At 39.1% G+C, this 16793-nt stretch overlaps 1 protein-coding gene across 7 annotated transcripts; it reads left to right on the forward strand.

Annotated features, from left to right (window-relative positions):
* Positions 1-13: 13 nt before the first annotated feature.
* LOC118656124 (JNK1/MAPK8 associated membrane protein) lies at positions 14-13624 on the forward strand. 7 transcript variants are annotated; one of them, XM_036308974.1, is made up of 7 exons: positions 14-150; positions 2067-2158; positions 2749-2903; positions 8501-8707; positions 10164-10345; positions 11516-11592; positions 13347-13624. In XM_036308974.1, exons 1-7 carry the CDS (start codon positions 147-149, stop codon positions 13563-13565), a joined length of 936 nt encoding a protein of 311 aa, XP_036164867.1. In that variant the 5' UTR covers positions 14-146; the 3' UTR covers positions 13566-13624. The 7 variants fall into 7 exon arrangements, with proteins under 7 accessions (XP_036164867.1, XP_036164877.1, XP_036164892.1 ...); XM_036308984.1 differs by having other exon boundaries at positions 17-150; positions 2085-2158; XM_036308999.1 differs by having other exon boundaries at positions 38-150; positions 2035-2158.
* The last annotated feature ends 3169 nt before the right edge of the window (positions 13625-16793 follow it).

Here is a 16793-nt window from a genome sequence, read left to right on the forward strand (position 1 = left end):
AAGCGCGAGGCGGGGGCGGAGCTTCGGAGCGGTCGCCCGGGTTACCAGGAGGCGGACCCGCCGAGGCGTCCGTGGCCCGGATGTCCGGGCGCAGCGGGCCCTGCGGCTGATCCTGGAGCTTCTCCAAGGAAACTTACCCGCGGCCCATGGGTGAGTGGTCGCTGGGGTCCCGGGAGCGTTTGCAGAAGCCCCTGCTGTTTGCCTTGGCTGCTGCGCGGGGCTCGGCTCATCCTCGCTCCTCGCTCCCCCACCCCTCGCCGTGGGGGCGCGCCCTGCACTCTCCTGGGGACGCGGGTGGGGTCGGGGGCCTCGGCTCCCGCCCGGATGCCGAGGGGAGGCCGCTGCGCGCGGGGAGGGATGGGCTAGGCCTCCGTGGCTGCGATCGGAGCGGCCCTTCTGTCTCCGCGTCAGTCCTGGCTGAACACTCACCGGGGTTGACTTCACAGCTCAGGGCGCGGGAGCAGAGGCTGATGGCCGCATAGCGTTGTTTCCCGCTTCAGCGTCAATCGTGGGTGCAGGGGCCCGTCACAGAGATTGCAAAAAACCCAGACAGAATGCTAGCTGCAGGGAGGGTAAGGAAAGTGATCGGACGCTGGGAGTCGGGGTTTGTTTGGCTGATGATAAGCTGGTGCTGGCTTTCAGGACTTGGGGTTTGAGAAACTTGACTTACATTCAACTAGATTTATTAAACATCTACTATAGGCAAAGCCTGTGTAGGAAAACTTCCAATTCTTTAACCCGGGGCTTCTCAAAAAATCAATTCATTTCCGACTATTAGCTTAGAACATGGTGATTACAGTTGGTTTAAAAATAAGCGTCAAAGAAGCCCGGGGATTTAAAAAAGAACCAAACTCAAAAATTTGATAAAAGTGAAACGATTAGACTTGCGGCATTTTAGTCAGTGTTATTTCTGTTGTTTTTTTCTCAACTGCAAAAGGAGAAAAAAAATCAGAAGTCTATTCAAATTTGAAAGGAGAACCGGCATTGTGGACCAGACAGTCTCTAGATTGTGAATTCATGAAGAGTTTGGGAAATGATTGTTCATCATAATTATAAAATGCATACTTTTCTAATTAATTTGCATTTGACCACAGTTGTTTTGGAATTATTCCACGCGAGGCTAAAGGTTCCTGAAGGCAGGGACTGCCATGTCCCTCTGTGGATCTTTAGTTGTCCCTGACCAGTGGAACCTGACATTTAATGCATGTTCGTTGAATGAGTGAATCAATGAAGGAAGGGAAATGTCCCTGATGAAAAAAAACCAAAACTCTCCTTCAATAACCTCTACCTGTTGATGAGGTCAAAGACAGTCGGTCGGCCCTGAGTGGTTTCGTAAAGAACAGCTGCTTTTAATTTCCCCCAAGCCTCCAGATCAGGGGGTTGATTCAGGCAGTGGTTCCAAGTATTGGTCAGAGTCCCCGTGACAGCCTTGATGAAGTTGTCAGCTGTCCTTGACAAAAGTTAGGACAATGTAAGTAAGCCTTTTCTAAGGGTGAATCTATTTACTCTAAAGGCCCGCCCTTTATTCTGAAATTATGTTCTTTCTGCTTTTCTGGTATTAAACTGTGTCCTGTTATGGAAGAAGGTGATAGTAGATAGTGTGTGTGTGTGTGTGTGTGTGTGTGTGTGTGTGTGTGCACTTAATGTCCTGACTGAGCAAAATAAAAAGTAGTGATTCTCTACTAATCCTCTTATTAGAAAACCATTTAAATTCAGAAGGCTAGACCCCCTAATCAAGGGGAGTGGCTGGCTGGAGCTACTGGAGACAGGCCAGGTTAGGCTCTGAGTTCCAGGGATACCTGCTGACCTGCAGGTAGAGGACTGAGGGTGTTAATCACGAGAAACAGTATTAACAACAAGGTTCCAGTATAACTTTGTGCAGTGTCATGTCACAGTGTAAAGGAGAAATTTAATTTTTAAAATAAATGCACAAGACTTTTGCCACGGTACATATGATTTTATTTGAAACTGTACTGAGATATTTCTGCCAAGTGCTTCAACTAGTATTGCATTATTTGTTTATAATCACAAAAGATGTTACTGTACTGGCATTTGTTTTTAAAAAGCTGTCGATATTCAACCAGCATGCCTTGGACTTTACTGTGGGAAGACCCTATTATTTAAAAATGGCTCAACTGAACTGTATGGAGAATGTGGGGTAAGTCTTAATGTTTGTATGTTCATTTGTAAAATCTTTTTGCTTTTGAAATATTTTCGCATGTAGTATATCTTTTTTCTTCTGTCTACTCATTAGTTTCTAAAAGACTATGTAGGCATTAATAAAGTTCTTGTGTTGTCATGTTGATTGTCTATAATACATCTTTCTTTACAGTCGCAGTTACTGTGTTTTTAAGAACATTTTATAATTTTAAAGTAATTTTAAATTACTTTTTATTAATGATATAGTACAGTGACTTGGATATGCAAGTCAGTTAACATTACAATTCCAGAACACTTGTTTGCAATTATTTTTATACGATGCTAATAGCTAAGTTTGTCATTTAATATTAGTCAACTATTTTAGTAACTTAGTAAAAGGACTCCTTTTACAGTTGGTTTCATACAGATATAGGCAAATACAGTGTAGATTTCTTTTTATTTTACTTACGCTTTCTCTTTTTTATATCTGGAAGATGCACATGTAAATAGATGTCTAAACAGAAATGGGACATTTTATAGAAAGATTTTGGGGGTGTTAATGTTCTAAAGTAATATCTGTACATAAAATATTATTTTTATATGTTGTAGGTGTGTCCAAGAGGACAGAGAACAAACGCACAGAAGTACTGCCAGCCTTGCACAGAGTCTCCAGAGCTCTATGACTGGCTCTATCTTGGATTCATGGCTATGCTTCCCCTTGTTTTGCATTGGTTCTTCATTGAATGGTACTCGGGGAAAAAGAGGTTAGCACTTCCTATGAATGTATCTGGATGGACTGACGCTGGAATAATTATTAGTCAGAATCAAATAATTATACTTCTGTTGTTTGTTTTAAAAGTGGTAAGCCTGTTTTGGTTGTATATTCTGATTACTCTTGATTGTGGCAAGAAAACTTAATGATAGGGCATGCCTCAATATGTATTGAGGGAAGTATCCTTTATCTGGTTTACTTTAAATGAGCTTGAGGGAACTTTTTTTTTACATATCTTTCTTTTTTTGTTGAAGAAATTGAAAACATTTTAAAATTATTATCTTTGTTGTTGTTTTTTCTTTACAAAGAATTGCTTTATTGTTCTAGAACTAGTACTTTGTGATTTAATTTACTACTAGTAATCTAGTGTAATGTAGTTAAAATGCTATAACTGCAACCTCGTTATGAAAACTCATACTATTACATTATCTCCATAAGCATTTTTTAAGCACTGTGTTTTATGTTCATAAGACCAGAGGAGGAGACACACAAATAACTGACATGGTTTATAGTCATAACCTTTTAGAGAAGACAAACGTATATATAACTGAATGTAATATAAGTCAGTCTTAAAACTATATAAACAAAAAGTGTGTAAAAGCACTGTAAGCAAAATGCTCTGGAATCATGAAGAAAGGAAGAGATAAATTGTGCCTGGTAGGATCTGAAAGACTTGGGGAAAGAAAAAAACACACACCATTTTAGGCAGAGGAAAGAGCTTGAGCAATGACATGGAGGTGTGAAATGTGTGCCCTGTTAGGGTGGGAATGGAAGTGGTCCTGGGTGGTCACCGTGTGGATTGCTTATGAAAGAAAGGTGATGAAAGGAGAGTGGGGAAGATAGGCTGCGGCCAGCATGTGAGGGTTCCTGATGAGGATGTGAATTTTATTCTGGGAATGAGGACCCAAATTCTACCTTAGCTTATATTAGCCATACTATGTATGACTTAGTGTATATGGCTTTTAGTTCCTCTAACATCTCAGTATCTTTCCTGCTTTAGGTCCTTTTCCTTACCCCAAACTTTTCTCTGCCTGAAATACTTTCTTGTCCCTCTAACTGCAACTTTTTGCCTAACCGCCTCTTCCCCCCTTCAGTTTAAATTACACCTACTCGGAGAGGCCTTCCCTGACCCAATCTAAAGTAGGTCTGTCCCTTATTTTTCTTTTTTAATAGCACTCTTCATTTGTTTTTGTTTTGATTTAGCACTCAGCACAATTTCTAGATAAGTTTATTTCCTCAGTTAGCGTTCCGCCCACCCCTGACTGCCAGCTCCAAGAGGGCAGTGGTACTCTGTCTTCCATGGAATCTGCAGAGACCAGCACAGCAGCTGGCCCGTGAGAGATGCCCACTTAGTATTTGCCGAGTGAATGATTTATTCATGAAGGTTTGGTTTAGAGAAGTAACATCCTTGGATGTGTATTTTAGGAAGATGACTTCTGTGGAGGGTAGATTAGAGGAGAGATATATTAGAAGGCTGTGGCCCAAGAAACAGTGATGGCCAGGCTCAGGTCCTGGGAACAGAGGTGGAAGATGGAAGTGGAATCAGCACTTTTCTGGATCCGACGTAATAAGTCCACGGTGATTATTTATGTTAGAAAAGCATTATTTTTCAGAAGAACATATGAAGAGATTTTTTTTAAAGCTCTCATCCTTTTTAAGATTTTTGTTACAGAATAATGAGAGATGACAATGAAAAGGATGTGATGCGCATAAAGCTAAAATAGAGTAAATGCTCAGTTAGTTGTTGGAACTTCTTGGCTCAAAGTAGAGAAGAGATGGGGGTAGCAGATGTAGCTTCCAAATGCATTAGAACTAAAACATCAGGTGTGTTTTGAGGGAGGATCTTGGAGCAGAAGGTAGAAACAAGCAGTGATCAGTGGTAGGCAGGGGAGGAGGTGGATTTAAAAAGGACATAACTGCTTTGCCTAGCAAGTTGGTAGCTAGTAACACAAGGGCCATCTTTCATTTTCCTGAAACGCTGCACTTTTTTCTTCTTTATTTCAGAGAAGAAGCGGGGGTGGGGGGTGGGGTGGGGAGGGAGAAAGAGAAAGAGAAAGAAACATTAATGATGAGAGAGAATCATTGATCGGCTGCCTCCTGCAGGCTCCGTACTGGGATCAAGCCCCAACCAGAGTATGCAACCCAACTGGGAATCAAACCATAACCTACTGGTTCATAGGTCGACACTCAATCACTGAGCCACACCAGCCAGGTGAGATGTTGCACTTTTAACGAAGGTAGCAGGGCCCTAGCTGATCAGTGTTTCTCAACCATTTTTCATTATCACATCTTTAAAAAACCTTATAGATAACCTTTCGTTCCTTAATTCCATCTACCCTCATGAAATTTATGTTTGTTTATGCAGTGTATGTATATATGTACTTTATTATAAAAAGTGTAGGAGTATTTTACCCATAAGGACCAGTTCTTGCCCCCTGGGGAGTAATATCACTATTGAGAATACGTAGCTAGATAATAATCAAAGTTCTCCTTTCTGGCACCCTTGCTTCTCCTAGAGTTTAGTATTAAATTTGTTTTTCTTTAAGACCAGGGCGAGATAGGCAGAAATTGCACATTTCTATGTAATATAGGCAGAAGCTTTGCTTCTTATGTGATTTGTATTTATATAATTTACAATTTTTCAAATATACTCATTCAACAGTCTTTAGGGGTATTTGCAATACATTGCAGGATTCAGAGATGACTAAATTGTGGATGCTCATGGTCCAGTGGATGAAATGACAAACCTTCACATATATATCAGGTCCTGTACTAGAGCCATGTGCAGAGATTTAAGGCTGCATGAAGAAGAAAGAAGTTAATTTTACCTTCTCAACTAGGATGGTGTCATAGAAGAAAAAACTGATTTTAAGCTGGACTTTGAAAAATAATAGTTTTTGATAGAATAATTGCAGAGTCTGTCAGACATAAAGAAAAAGATGTGCAAATGTATAGAAGCAAAAAGCTCCATATAATCAAAAAATGAGAGCTGAGAATGCTGTGGAAAAAAAGGGGGAAGGCTAAATGAGGCCAGAATATAAAGAGATTGGGACTTGGGGAGTCAGGAAATGCTCATAAAATGGGGGGATGACCCTAGAGCTGATATTGAAGGATGCAGTTTGCCAGAGGGGGAATATGTTTTGAGGGGGAGAGGGAAGCATACCCAGATCTGTGAGGGGTGAGTGGTTTAGTAGGGCCAGAAGGTGTGGACGATAAGGCTGGTGAGGAGTACTTTTCCTATAAGGCAGAAGGGACTCAGGGAAGTACTTTAATAAGGATAGTTTGAGGGTCAGGTTTCATTTGGTAAAGATCATGTGGTTAACTGCAACTGGATTGAAGGGGAGCATGATAAGAGAGCAGTAAGAAGGCTAAAACAATGGCAAGAAATGATGAGATTAAAATTTTGCCTCTAAAAATATGAATTCTATAAGGAAAGAAAAGATTGGATTATATACGGAAGTGTAAATGTTTAAGTATCCAGTTTTTCAACTGTGTAAAATGGTGCTAGGGTTCTGCTTCCAACAATATGGACTAATCATGAGCTCCAGGCGACCTTCCTGCATGACGTTCTGAAGTCTGCGGAAGACAAACTAATTAAGACGTTGCTGGTCTTCCTGGAGTTAAGGGAGAGGTCCAAGAACTCTTCTCTTTCAGAAAGCAAACCCGACCCAAGCTGGGGCCAGAGTGACAAAGCAGGCAGTGGGGATGGGAGGGTTGCCCGAGGTTCATTGTTGAAAGCAGCAGTGCTATTGGATACTGAATCATGGGCAGCCATGGCTAAGCCTAGATTCCCAAGGGGCTGAAGCCCAAGGTAGTCGTGTGCATGGCACCTGGGGAAAACAGTAAGTCCTTTTTGCTAGAAAGCTTCCCCATTCTCAATTTAGGCCTATAAGACTCTGGTTTAAGATCTGTTAATGATCTCATAATCTGTGATTAGTAAATAAAATAATCACTATGACTGAGCGTCAGTAGTCATAACAAATAATACATGCTCCCAGAGGCCTACAGATAATGGACTTTTAGCTACCGAGTATTTACCTGTTACCTTTATAATGTTTAAAGAAATAGAGGGTGCAGTCACAAGGATCTCCAGTCAGTAAGAGATTTGCTTAAAAAAAAAAAGGCATTTCTAGAAATGAAAATTTATACTTGTCCCTCAAAACGGTAGGTCAATTACTAGATTAAACAGTTGAAGATAGAATTAGTCAATTAGAAAAAATATATACAAAGAAATAATGCAGCACTGAGAGAAAAGGAGATAGAAAATATGAAATATGTTAAGACGTGGACCATAGAATGAGAAGCTGTATTATGTATCTGTATTACCTGGTGGGAATCCACTCCGGTTTAGTTAAACATTCAGACTTAAGAGGCTGTCACAGGTCGTACCCACTGCCAGTGTGCTCAGAAGGAACACGGCCGACAGCAGGGCAGCATCAGACATTTCTTGTCAGCAGCAGCTTTTCAGCGGTTGTGCTCAGCTTCGAGGAAATGAGATCCACATTGAGTGGGTGTGAGAGTCGTCAGGCTTAGTCTTACGCCCCGGAGGAGCGAGAGTAGTTTTGAAGCATAAGTACATGGGAATATAAACTTTAGAAAAAGTGCTAGCCCTGGCCTGTGTGGCTCAGGCGGTTGGGCTTTGTCCAGTGCACCGAAACGTTGCCGATTCCATTCCTGGTCAGAGCATATGCCCAGGTTGTGGACTTGATCCCTAGTAGGGGGCGTGCAGGAGGAATGTTTCGCTCTCACATCAATATTTCTTTCTCCCTCTCCCTTCCTCTCTCTAAAAATAAATTTAAAAAATATTTTTAAAAATAAAAAGTGATAAAAGACAATTTAATAGAAAGGTTAACTCTAGGGTAGAGACAGGTGTGTGGAATGGGGAGAAACAGAGGTAGATATAAGTTGTTATTGTTCTAGTTATTGGGTTAGATGGTGAGCTTACAGTATTTATTATACTCTATAACTAATATATTAGGTATAATTTTGGTGTACTTTTTATTTTTATTTATTTTTATTTTTTTAAAAATATATTTTATTGATTTTTTACAGAGAGAAAGGGAGAGGGATAGAGACTTAGAAACATCGATGAGAGAGAAACATCGACCAGCCGCCTCCTGCACACCCCCTACTGGGGATGTGCCCGCAACCGAGATACGTGCCCTTGACCGGAATCGAACCTGGGACCTTTCAGTCCGCAGGCCGACGCTCTATCCACTGAGCCAAACCGGTTTGGCAACTTTTTATATTTAAGATAATTTTAAAATGATGCATAAACAACTTTAAGAACATTTTAATAGCAATTTGGCGAGGCACTAAAGATAAGGGTAGATCTAATTTCTGCTCTTCTGCACATTCAGGTGATACTGGCATGGTATAATCCCTTTTCAGTAAACAAGTTAAACTCTTCTCAAGTGGTTTTCATGTATGTTTGACTTTCCTTACCCGTTAAGAAGATACTTTGTTTCAGGAGTCAACAGTTACAATTTCTTTACAGAAACCATATCTTGAATCATATCCAGGTTGTATGGAAAGCCGTTTAGCACTAACGGCTAATTTTGGGTAATTGTGCTTCTTCCATCTTGCTAGCTCCAGCGCACTTCTCCAGCACGCCACCGCATTGTTTGAATGCGGCGCGGCCGCTGCCATCACCTTACTTGTGAGTGAGCCCGTCGGGGTTCTTTACATCCGTTCATGCCGAGTGCTGATGCTCTCTGATTGGTACACGATGCTTTACAACCCCAGCCCAGATTACGTCACCACCGTGCACTGTACTCACGAAGCTGTCTACCCCCTGTAAGTGTTTATCTAGACTTAAGATCACGTTTTGAAAAATGACAATTAGAGATTTAATTCATTTCCATAGGCTTTGAGCATCGTAAAATGGCATCTAGGCCCTGGGGGAAATACACAGAAATGATTTTCTTCTTCTAAGGGATACATCGTCTGATAGGAGAAAATAGAAATACAGCTTAGTATAATAGAAGTGAAAGTGTTTTTGCGTTGGCGTTGAAGTATGTGTAAACACAAAATAAGCCATCTGTGCTTCTTAGAAAGGGATTTACAAGGAACACCTTTTTGATACGCAGCAGAGAAGCAATATCTGACACACGGGAAAGAGTATGGGCTTTGGAGCTGAAAGCAGGCTTGAGTTTGGATCCTGGGTCTGCCAGTTGTCCTGTTACCTCGAGCATGTTAGGAGCCTCTTGTAACTCACATTGGGAAAATGGGAATGATGATCCCTCCTAAGGTGAGTTTGAGGATTAAATAAATCCATTCAGATCAGATACTGTGCAGTGCTTCACGTATGGGAAGCACCCAACAGTAGCTGAAATTATTATTAGAGGGTTTGGGTTAATGTTCTTTCCCCCCCCTGTTTTTCTAAATAAATGTAATTTCCATCAAAATATTTTGTTTTAAAAATATCAAATTCATAACATTCTATATAATATCATCCCAGACTACATTATTTTTAGAATTTCTGTAAATGGTTGGTGTTCATTTGATGTGTTCTTTTTGGTAAAGGTATAGTAGAAGAGTCTGGTATTTATGTTCTAGTCATAGCAAGTGTTCATTACATAATATGCTCGATAAAATAGTCCTTTTTGAGAAAGTTCTAATAGTACTGATTGTCAAAATACACATGCACATATGTAAAAAGGTAATTTTCAAAAAATAAGATCCAGATGTAAAGATATGAAAATCTTTTCCACCTGCCCAGCTTTAAGCCCTATCTCTCTCTACATGTATTTATAGCTAAAATTTATATGTAAAGGACTGATAAAATCCCCTGATTTAATAGAGCTGTACCATCAGCTTCAGTTAATGAAATAATGGCTACATAGTATTTCACATAACATTTAACCAGTTATCTGTTGTTGAATATTTATTTTGTTCCTTAGTTTTCTTTATTATATGGTCCAATAAAAACCTTGTTCATAAAGTTATTTTTGTGAATCCCTGATTATTTCCCTTTGAAAATTTCTGCAAGTAAAATTGTGGATCGAAGGAGATAAACATTTTTTTAGGATTTTGGATACACATTTCCAAACTGCCTCTGGGAAGGGACCAGCATGCACTTTTCAGTAATGGTATGAGAGTCCTTTTGGGAAACTGTCCACCAATGTGACCATTCAATGGGTAGACTTAATATGCTTTTTTAACCTTTTATAGGACCTTTGATTTAAAAATGATCAATGATAAAGTATTTTAAGAGTATTTTTGATCATGTAATTCCTTATTTATTTTACAGCTATACCATTGTATTTATCTACTATGCGTTCTGCTTGGTGTTAATGATGCTGCTCCGGCCTCTGCTGGTAAAGAAGATTGCCTGTGGGTTAGGGAAGTCGGATCGATTTAAAAGTATTTACGCTGCACTTTACTTCTTCCCCATTTTAACCGTGCTTCAGGCAGTTGGTGGAGGCCTTTTATGTAAGTTTCTTGGGTAAATAGCTATATATTTATTATATGTGATCAACAATGTCTTCTCTGAGTATAATTTTGGAGCTTTTTCTTTAAAATGGAATTTTTTAATTCTTGAAAATAAGCCACAGTATATATTTTTGCTAAAACACATAATAAGCCTTATTATTTTTTTTTAAATCATGATTTTTTTTTGGAATGAAATAGAAATTCTCAGGAAATCAGTGGCAGCTAACCAAAACTGATTTTTATTTAGAGAATATTTTGTATTTGAAGCTTATAACCTAAACAGAAAGATTTTTAAAACCCAAGTATAAATTAGAAAATAAAAACTGGTTTTTGCATATAATATATGGAAATTACTCTTAGTAATGTATACTATTTATCAAGTTAGATTTTAGATTTCTAAATTTCTTTATGAAAACCTTTTAGATACAGTAAAATAATCTTCAGTTTATTTTAATACTAGAGGCCTGATATATGGAATTCGTGCACTCGGGGGAAGGGGGAGGTCCCTCAGCCCAGCCTGCACCCTCTCACAGTCTGGGAGCCCTTGGGGAATGTCCGACTGCCACAGAGGCAGGAGAGCCTCCTGCCACTGCGCTCACCATCCATGAGCCCAGCTTCTGGCTGAGCAGCACTCCCATTGTGGGAGCGCACTGACCGCCAGGGGGCAGCTCCTGCATTGAGCGTCTGCCCCCTGGAGGTCCGTATACATCATAGCGACCGGCCATTCGGTCGATTTGCATATTACCCTTTTATTATATAGGATAGCCATTCGTTCATTTATTCAGCAACCATTTAGACTAAATTGTTATGCAAAGGAAGAATAAGAAAAAGTTGGTGTTAAAGGATTCACATACTACTAGGAAAGCTGTAAGTAGCTTAGGGGACATAGTGTGGTACTTATTTGAATATGTGACATTGACTGGGATTTTGACATTGACAAGGATGTTAGATACCATCTTTTATACACTGCAGAGCCAAAAACATTTACTGTCTGGCCCTTTACAGAGAGCCTTTGCTGACCCCTGCCTCAGGGCACTGAGGCTTCCGTCTCTCACAGGACTGATTGAGAAAGTTTTCAATTATGGGGAGAATTAAACTTTTGAAATTTTTTGATGGTTTATTTCAAAAATTTGCTTAATTTTCAACATAATGCCAATGTTTGTTTTTCAGATTACGCTTTCCCATACATTATATTGGTGTTATCTTTGGTTACTCTGGCTGTGTACATGTCGGCCTCTGAAATAGAGGTAGGAAAAATGTTTTCCTTTGTTAGAGATTTTTTTTTTATGGGTTTGACAATTGAATAACAGTATAATACATATGATATGACATAGCACAACTGATTGTTTTAGTAATCTTTGGCTAGTTGATGTCATTACATAGCTTATGAAGGGTTGTATACTAGACTGTATTTGCTTGGGAAATTAGTGAAGTAGTCAGGCTCAACTATCTAGCATGTTGGAGAAAAAAATCACATAATTTACTCAGAAAATATTTAATTATGAAATATTGAAAACAACACCATTTTGAGGGAAACATAAAAATGCTTTATGATATGTAGAACTAATTTTACAGTACATTTTACAATGGCAACACTGTCATTAGTAATTATACAGTACATTCTCCACCTTTCTATATTTTGTCTCCAATTTTATTTTCTTGATTATGGATGTTTACAGTTGTCCTCTAATATCTATACTATTTAACACTAACAGTAACATTACTTCTGATACTGTTTCTGTTTTGAGATACCCATTTGCGCTTCTAACTTTTCAGTATTTCTGTGGAAGGTCACTGTTAGAAAGGACTCCTTATTTTGAGGCTGACCTCTGAAGGAATAGCGTGTCAGTGGCTTAGTACTATTTCACCCGAGCTTGCTAACCTAGTGCCCATGCACTGTCTTCGCTGCCCACCACACGTGATAAGACATGTGCCTGCTCATAATTCTTAACCTTAACCCAGGGATATTATATTTTAATTTAATCCAGAGAAAGTAAGTTGTTAACTATTTTGGAATGCTTGCTGTTGATGCCTCTCTTTCAGTTCATTAGTGAAAAGGTGAGAGAGAACGACTGACAGGGAGAATAATGTAGTAGAGGAACAGACAGAATATTTTGATGTTGATTATTCAATTGTTTCCATTTCCCCTTTATAATCTTTAATGATTGTCAAAATATGTATAATTAAAGAAGATAAGCAAATTAGTTTTAGCACGTTTTTCAATGCTAGGGAAATATTTGAATAAAATGAAGTTTGTGAATTTGTTCATTATCCATAACTACTATAGGTAGTAGTTATATTAGCTTGGAACTTATTTGTGTCCCTGCCCCTGGGGATCTCTCCATATAAAATGTTCATGTACTTCAATTAGGACTCCACCCATAAATCCGAGAGAGAGACCTGGATCAGGAAGGCAGTCTATAAGTCTAGCTTTAGGCAAGTTAAAGAGCCATTTAGTAAGAGAAAGTTAGTAATGGAATATTGCAAATTCCATTTCAGTATGTTTATTAGCACATTCAGCTATTACTTTAATAATAATTTGGGCCTTCCCATTTCTGCATATTATAGAGCTGTGTTCAAGAATAAAAAGAAACCAGAGTAGGTCCCGTGTCGTTTCTGCTCCCTTCTACCGGTCCAGGCAGCAGACCCCAGGAGAGCTGAGGTTAGGGAAGCTGGTGTGTGCGCCCGTTTCTCACCTGTAGACGGAGCTGCCGGGCAGGAGGAAGGCAGGTCACGTGGTGTTCCCCTTCCAGCTCATTCCTTCAGAAGCAGCCCTAGTGCTTCCCGCATTGACTCCGGTCCTGTGCTGCCTCAGGGCTTACGTGACCTCAGCCAGGAAGCCTCACCCTGCTCCTCGGCAAGTGCAGAGGCTAGCAAGTGCTCTCTCAGGTCCCTTTAGCGCAAAGTCTGTGATTGAGGTTATGACTTTTAAATAATACATTTAAATCAAAATATAAGTGATTATCTGTTTCTCTCTTCTTCCTTTTATAAAATGTTACAGAACTGCTATGATCTTCTAGTCAGGAAGAAGAGACTCATCGTCCTCTTCAGCCACTGGCTACTTCATGCTTACGGGATCATCTCCATCTCCAGAGTGGATAAACTCGAGCAAGACTTACCCCTTTTGGCCTTGGTACCCACGCCAGCCCTTTTTTACTTGTTCACAGCAAAGTTTACTGAACCTTCACGGATACTCTCAGAAGGAGCCAATGGACACTGAATATAACATGCCAAAACCCCTAAGAAGTATTCTTAATAAAAAAGTAAAGAAATTAAAAATGTATTAGTTCTCTTCTGTCATACATGGGAATGAGATTGTCAATATGTCGTAATGTTTTTGGTTGGTTTGATTTTGTTTTTGACCTAAGACTTTATGGTTAGACTTAGAAAATACAAACACTATAATACTCTCTTACATAGTATAATACACTATCCCCGCTTATAGTACTCTATTATATGACAGGAAGCCTATCTCTTGCAACAAGTTGGTTATTGTTTAGAGCAAAAACATGCTTCTGTTTTTATTAAGTACTTTAATAAGTATAATATGGAATTCTTAGCTTTGGCACAATTGTGCTTGCCTGATGTGTTTCAACCTGGCTTTCAAGTGTAATGAATTATAAAGACATACCTGTGGGGTCTGATAGCAAGCATGGAAATGTAAAGTATGTTGTTTTTTGTTATCTGTTTATTTTCACCAATATAGTCTTTTCATCAAAAATAGAGCATAATTTATATAACAGGTTTTCTGTTTATAGGTAGTTTGGTTGAAAATATCTTCATATTATTCCTGTTTCTGTAAAGAAAAACAGTAATGAAAAACCTGACAAAAAGTCTCAAATGTTCTGACATTTGTATTTGCCACACTAATTGTGGAAATTAAAAATATTAGGTAGTGAGATTAATGTCTTTTTCCCACGTGAATAAATACATGTACTCACATATTTCCTTCCTCTTACATCTTATTTAAAAAATTTGATTTTAGACAGAGGAGGGAAGAGAGAAAAACATCAGTTGGTTGTGCAGAGATGGAACTGGCAACCTAGGTACGTGCCCTGACCGATCGAATCTGCAGCCTTTCGGTGTATGGGATGATGCTCTAACCAACTGCGCCAGCCAGCTGGGGCTTATATATATTTTTAAGGATGCATACACATGCCACATTTTTTTGATCCTGGGACACATTTCTCTCCACAGTGGGACATCTCTGAATTAGGCTGCATCACACAACTAATGGCTTAGATTTAACAAAATGCAGAATCTATACAGCATAGGAACAGTTTTACTGTGGTTGTTGATAGGTATGCTGCTTGTTGATTTTTATACTCTGAATAGACTTACGGTTGTAACCATGGAAATAAGATTTTTATTTACTGATTCTGCTATTGGTGGGGGTTACCCAAGTTTGTTAAATCTCAAACTTTAAGACTTTCATTGACAGTTGCAAATTGCAAAAGAATGCACTCACTTTCTCTATAGTTTTGTTTATGCCTTTTGAATTCACAGCAGTTGTATCCTTGGAATTATTTTGTTATTTTTTCTTCATTACTATCTTTTTCACAATACGTGCAGCCACCGGAAAACGGACTTTTTTGGTACGTGTCTGTTTGGTTGTCTTTTCTGTAGGAATAAAAATAAAATTGTAAAAATTCTCTATGTATTTCAGACAGGTTTGGGTGGTTATTAGTGTCCATTAAAATTCTAAGTTGCTCAAAGAATCCCTCCGTTGGGCAGTTGCACAGTTGGAAAGGGGGAGGCCTGGGGGGTCATGTATCCGATTACCAGGACTGTTCTTTTCCCACCACATTTGGAGCCATCTTAAGGCATCTTCTCTGATGTTCTATTCTAGCAGAAAAGTGTGTATGCAAAATGAGAAATCATGCAGGTAATTATGATTACAACTCAAAGGCAAAGACTTTCAGGAATACTTAATACATATCTGCATTTTTACAGAGAGGAAGAGAGAGGATAAAGAGTTAGAAACATCGATGAGAGAAACATCAATCAGCTGCCTCCTGCACACTCCCCACTGGATATGTGCCCGCAACCAAGGTACATGCCCTTGACTGGAATCGAACCTGGAACCCTTGAGTCCGCAGGCCAGTGCTCTATCCACTGAGCCAAACCGGTTAGGGCCATATCTGCATTTTTAATTTGCACTGTGAAGAACAAGAGGAATAATTCATAGCACCTGTGGCTGCTAATGTTATTAATTAGCTTGTTAAAACGCGGTTATTAAGAAATACACCAAAACTACCCTTGTCTAGCTCAACTTTTGTCTTGATGTAGGTCCTTGTAGTATATTACAACTCACTGCTATAGTAATAATTGTGCTAACCAGTGCTGGATAGGTTATTTAAAGTCAAAATATTTTCTGATTTGGGTCAGTGTACCCATTTGTTACCTTGTTATCTATTTGCCTAAAACCACTGGTTTGCAAGACTTGACTGCACATTGGAACCAGCTGGAGAGTTTCTAAAAACATGCCTGGGTCCCAGCCCCAGAGACTCATGGTGAATTGGTCTGGGGTATGGGCCAAAGATTGTAAAACCTTCTCCAGGTGATTCTAATGTTTGGGAACCATTGTCTAAACCAGGGGTGGGCAAACTTTTTGACTCAAGGGCCACAATGGGTTCTTAAACTGGACCGGAGGGCCGGAACAAAAGCATGGATGGAGTGTTTGTGTGAACTAATATAAATTCAAAGTAAACATCATTACATAAAAGGGTACGGTACGGTCTTTTTTTTTTTTTAGTTTTATTCATTTCAAACGGGCCGGATCCGGCCCGCAGGCCATAGTTTGCCCACAGCTGGTCTAAACTCTCTTCCTAGTTCAGATTTTAATTTTTCCAAGAGACCTTTTCACAGTTTTTAGGCAAATGATTTTTAGATTATTTCTTACTGAAATTTTGATTCTGCTAGATTATAACTGCATTCTTTTCCATTATTAAATGATCAAAATACAGATAATTATATCAAGTTCTTGTCCAAAACAATAACAAAAAATAATTATATGATATTTGATCATTATTTTAAAATATCTCTTGATCTAAAAAGTCTCTACAGAGTAGACATCAAGTTAAAATATTTGGTTAGTATACAGATTGTTTATCTGCATTCAAAATTATAGTACAATTCAAGGACTTTTGGAATTTTAAAACATTCTTTTTAATGCTTTAAAAAATCCATATTCAGTTGCTATTTGGTTTAGGTATACACTACAAATTAACTTATTTACTTGTTTACCAGAAAGAATATTAAGGCAGAAAGTAACGATCTTAGATTTCAGGATGAAGCCTGGTACTTTCTGACAAGCTAACCCCCCACTCTCGCCAGCTGGAACCCCAGATCTCCACTCAGCCATACTGCTGCAGTTCTTGGCCAGGTGATCGGGGCTGCTCCTTTGGGAAGACATCCCTGTGTATTCCCAACACCCCAAAAGACTCCG

Source organism: Myotis myotis, unplaced genomic scaffold (genome assembly GCF_014108235.1).
Source record: "Myotis myotis isolate mMyoMyo1 unplaced genomic scaffold, mMyoMyo1.p scaffold_m19_p_1, whole genome shotgun sequence".
In the NCBI taxonomy this organism is placed as follows: domain Eukaryota; kingdom Metazoa; phylum Chordata; class Mammalia; order Chiroptera; family Vespertilionidae; genus Myotis; species Myotis myotis.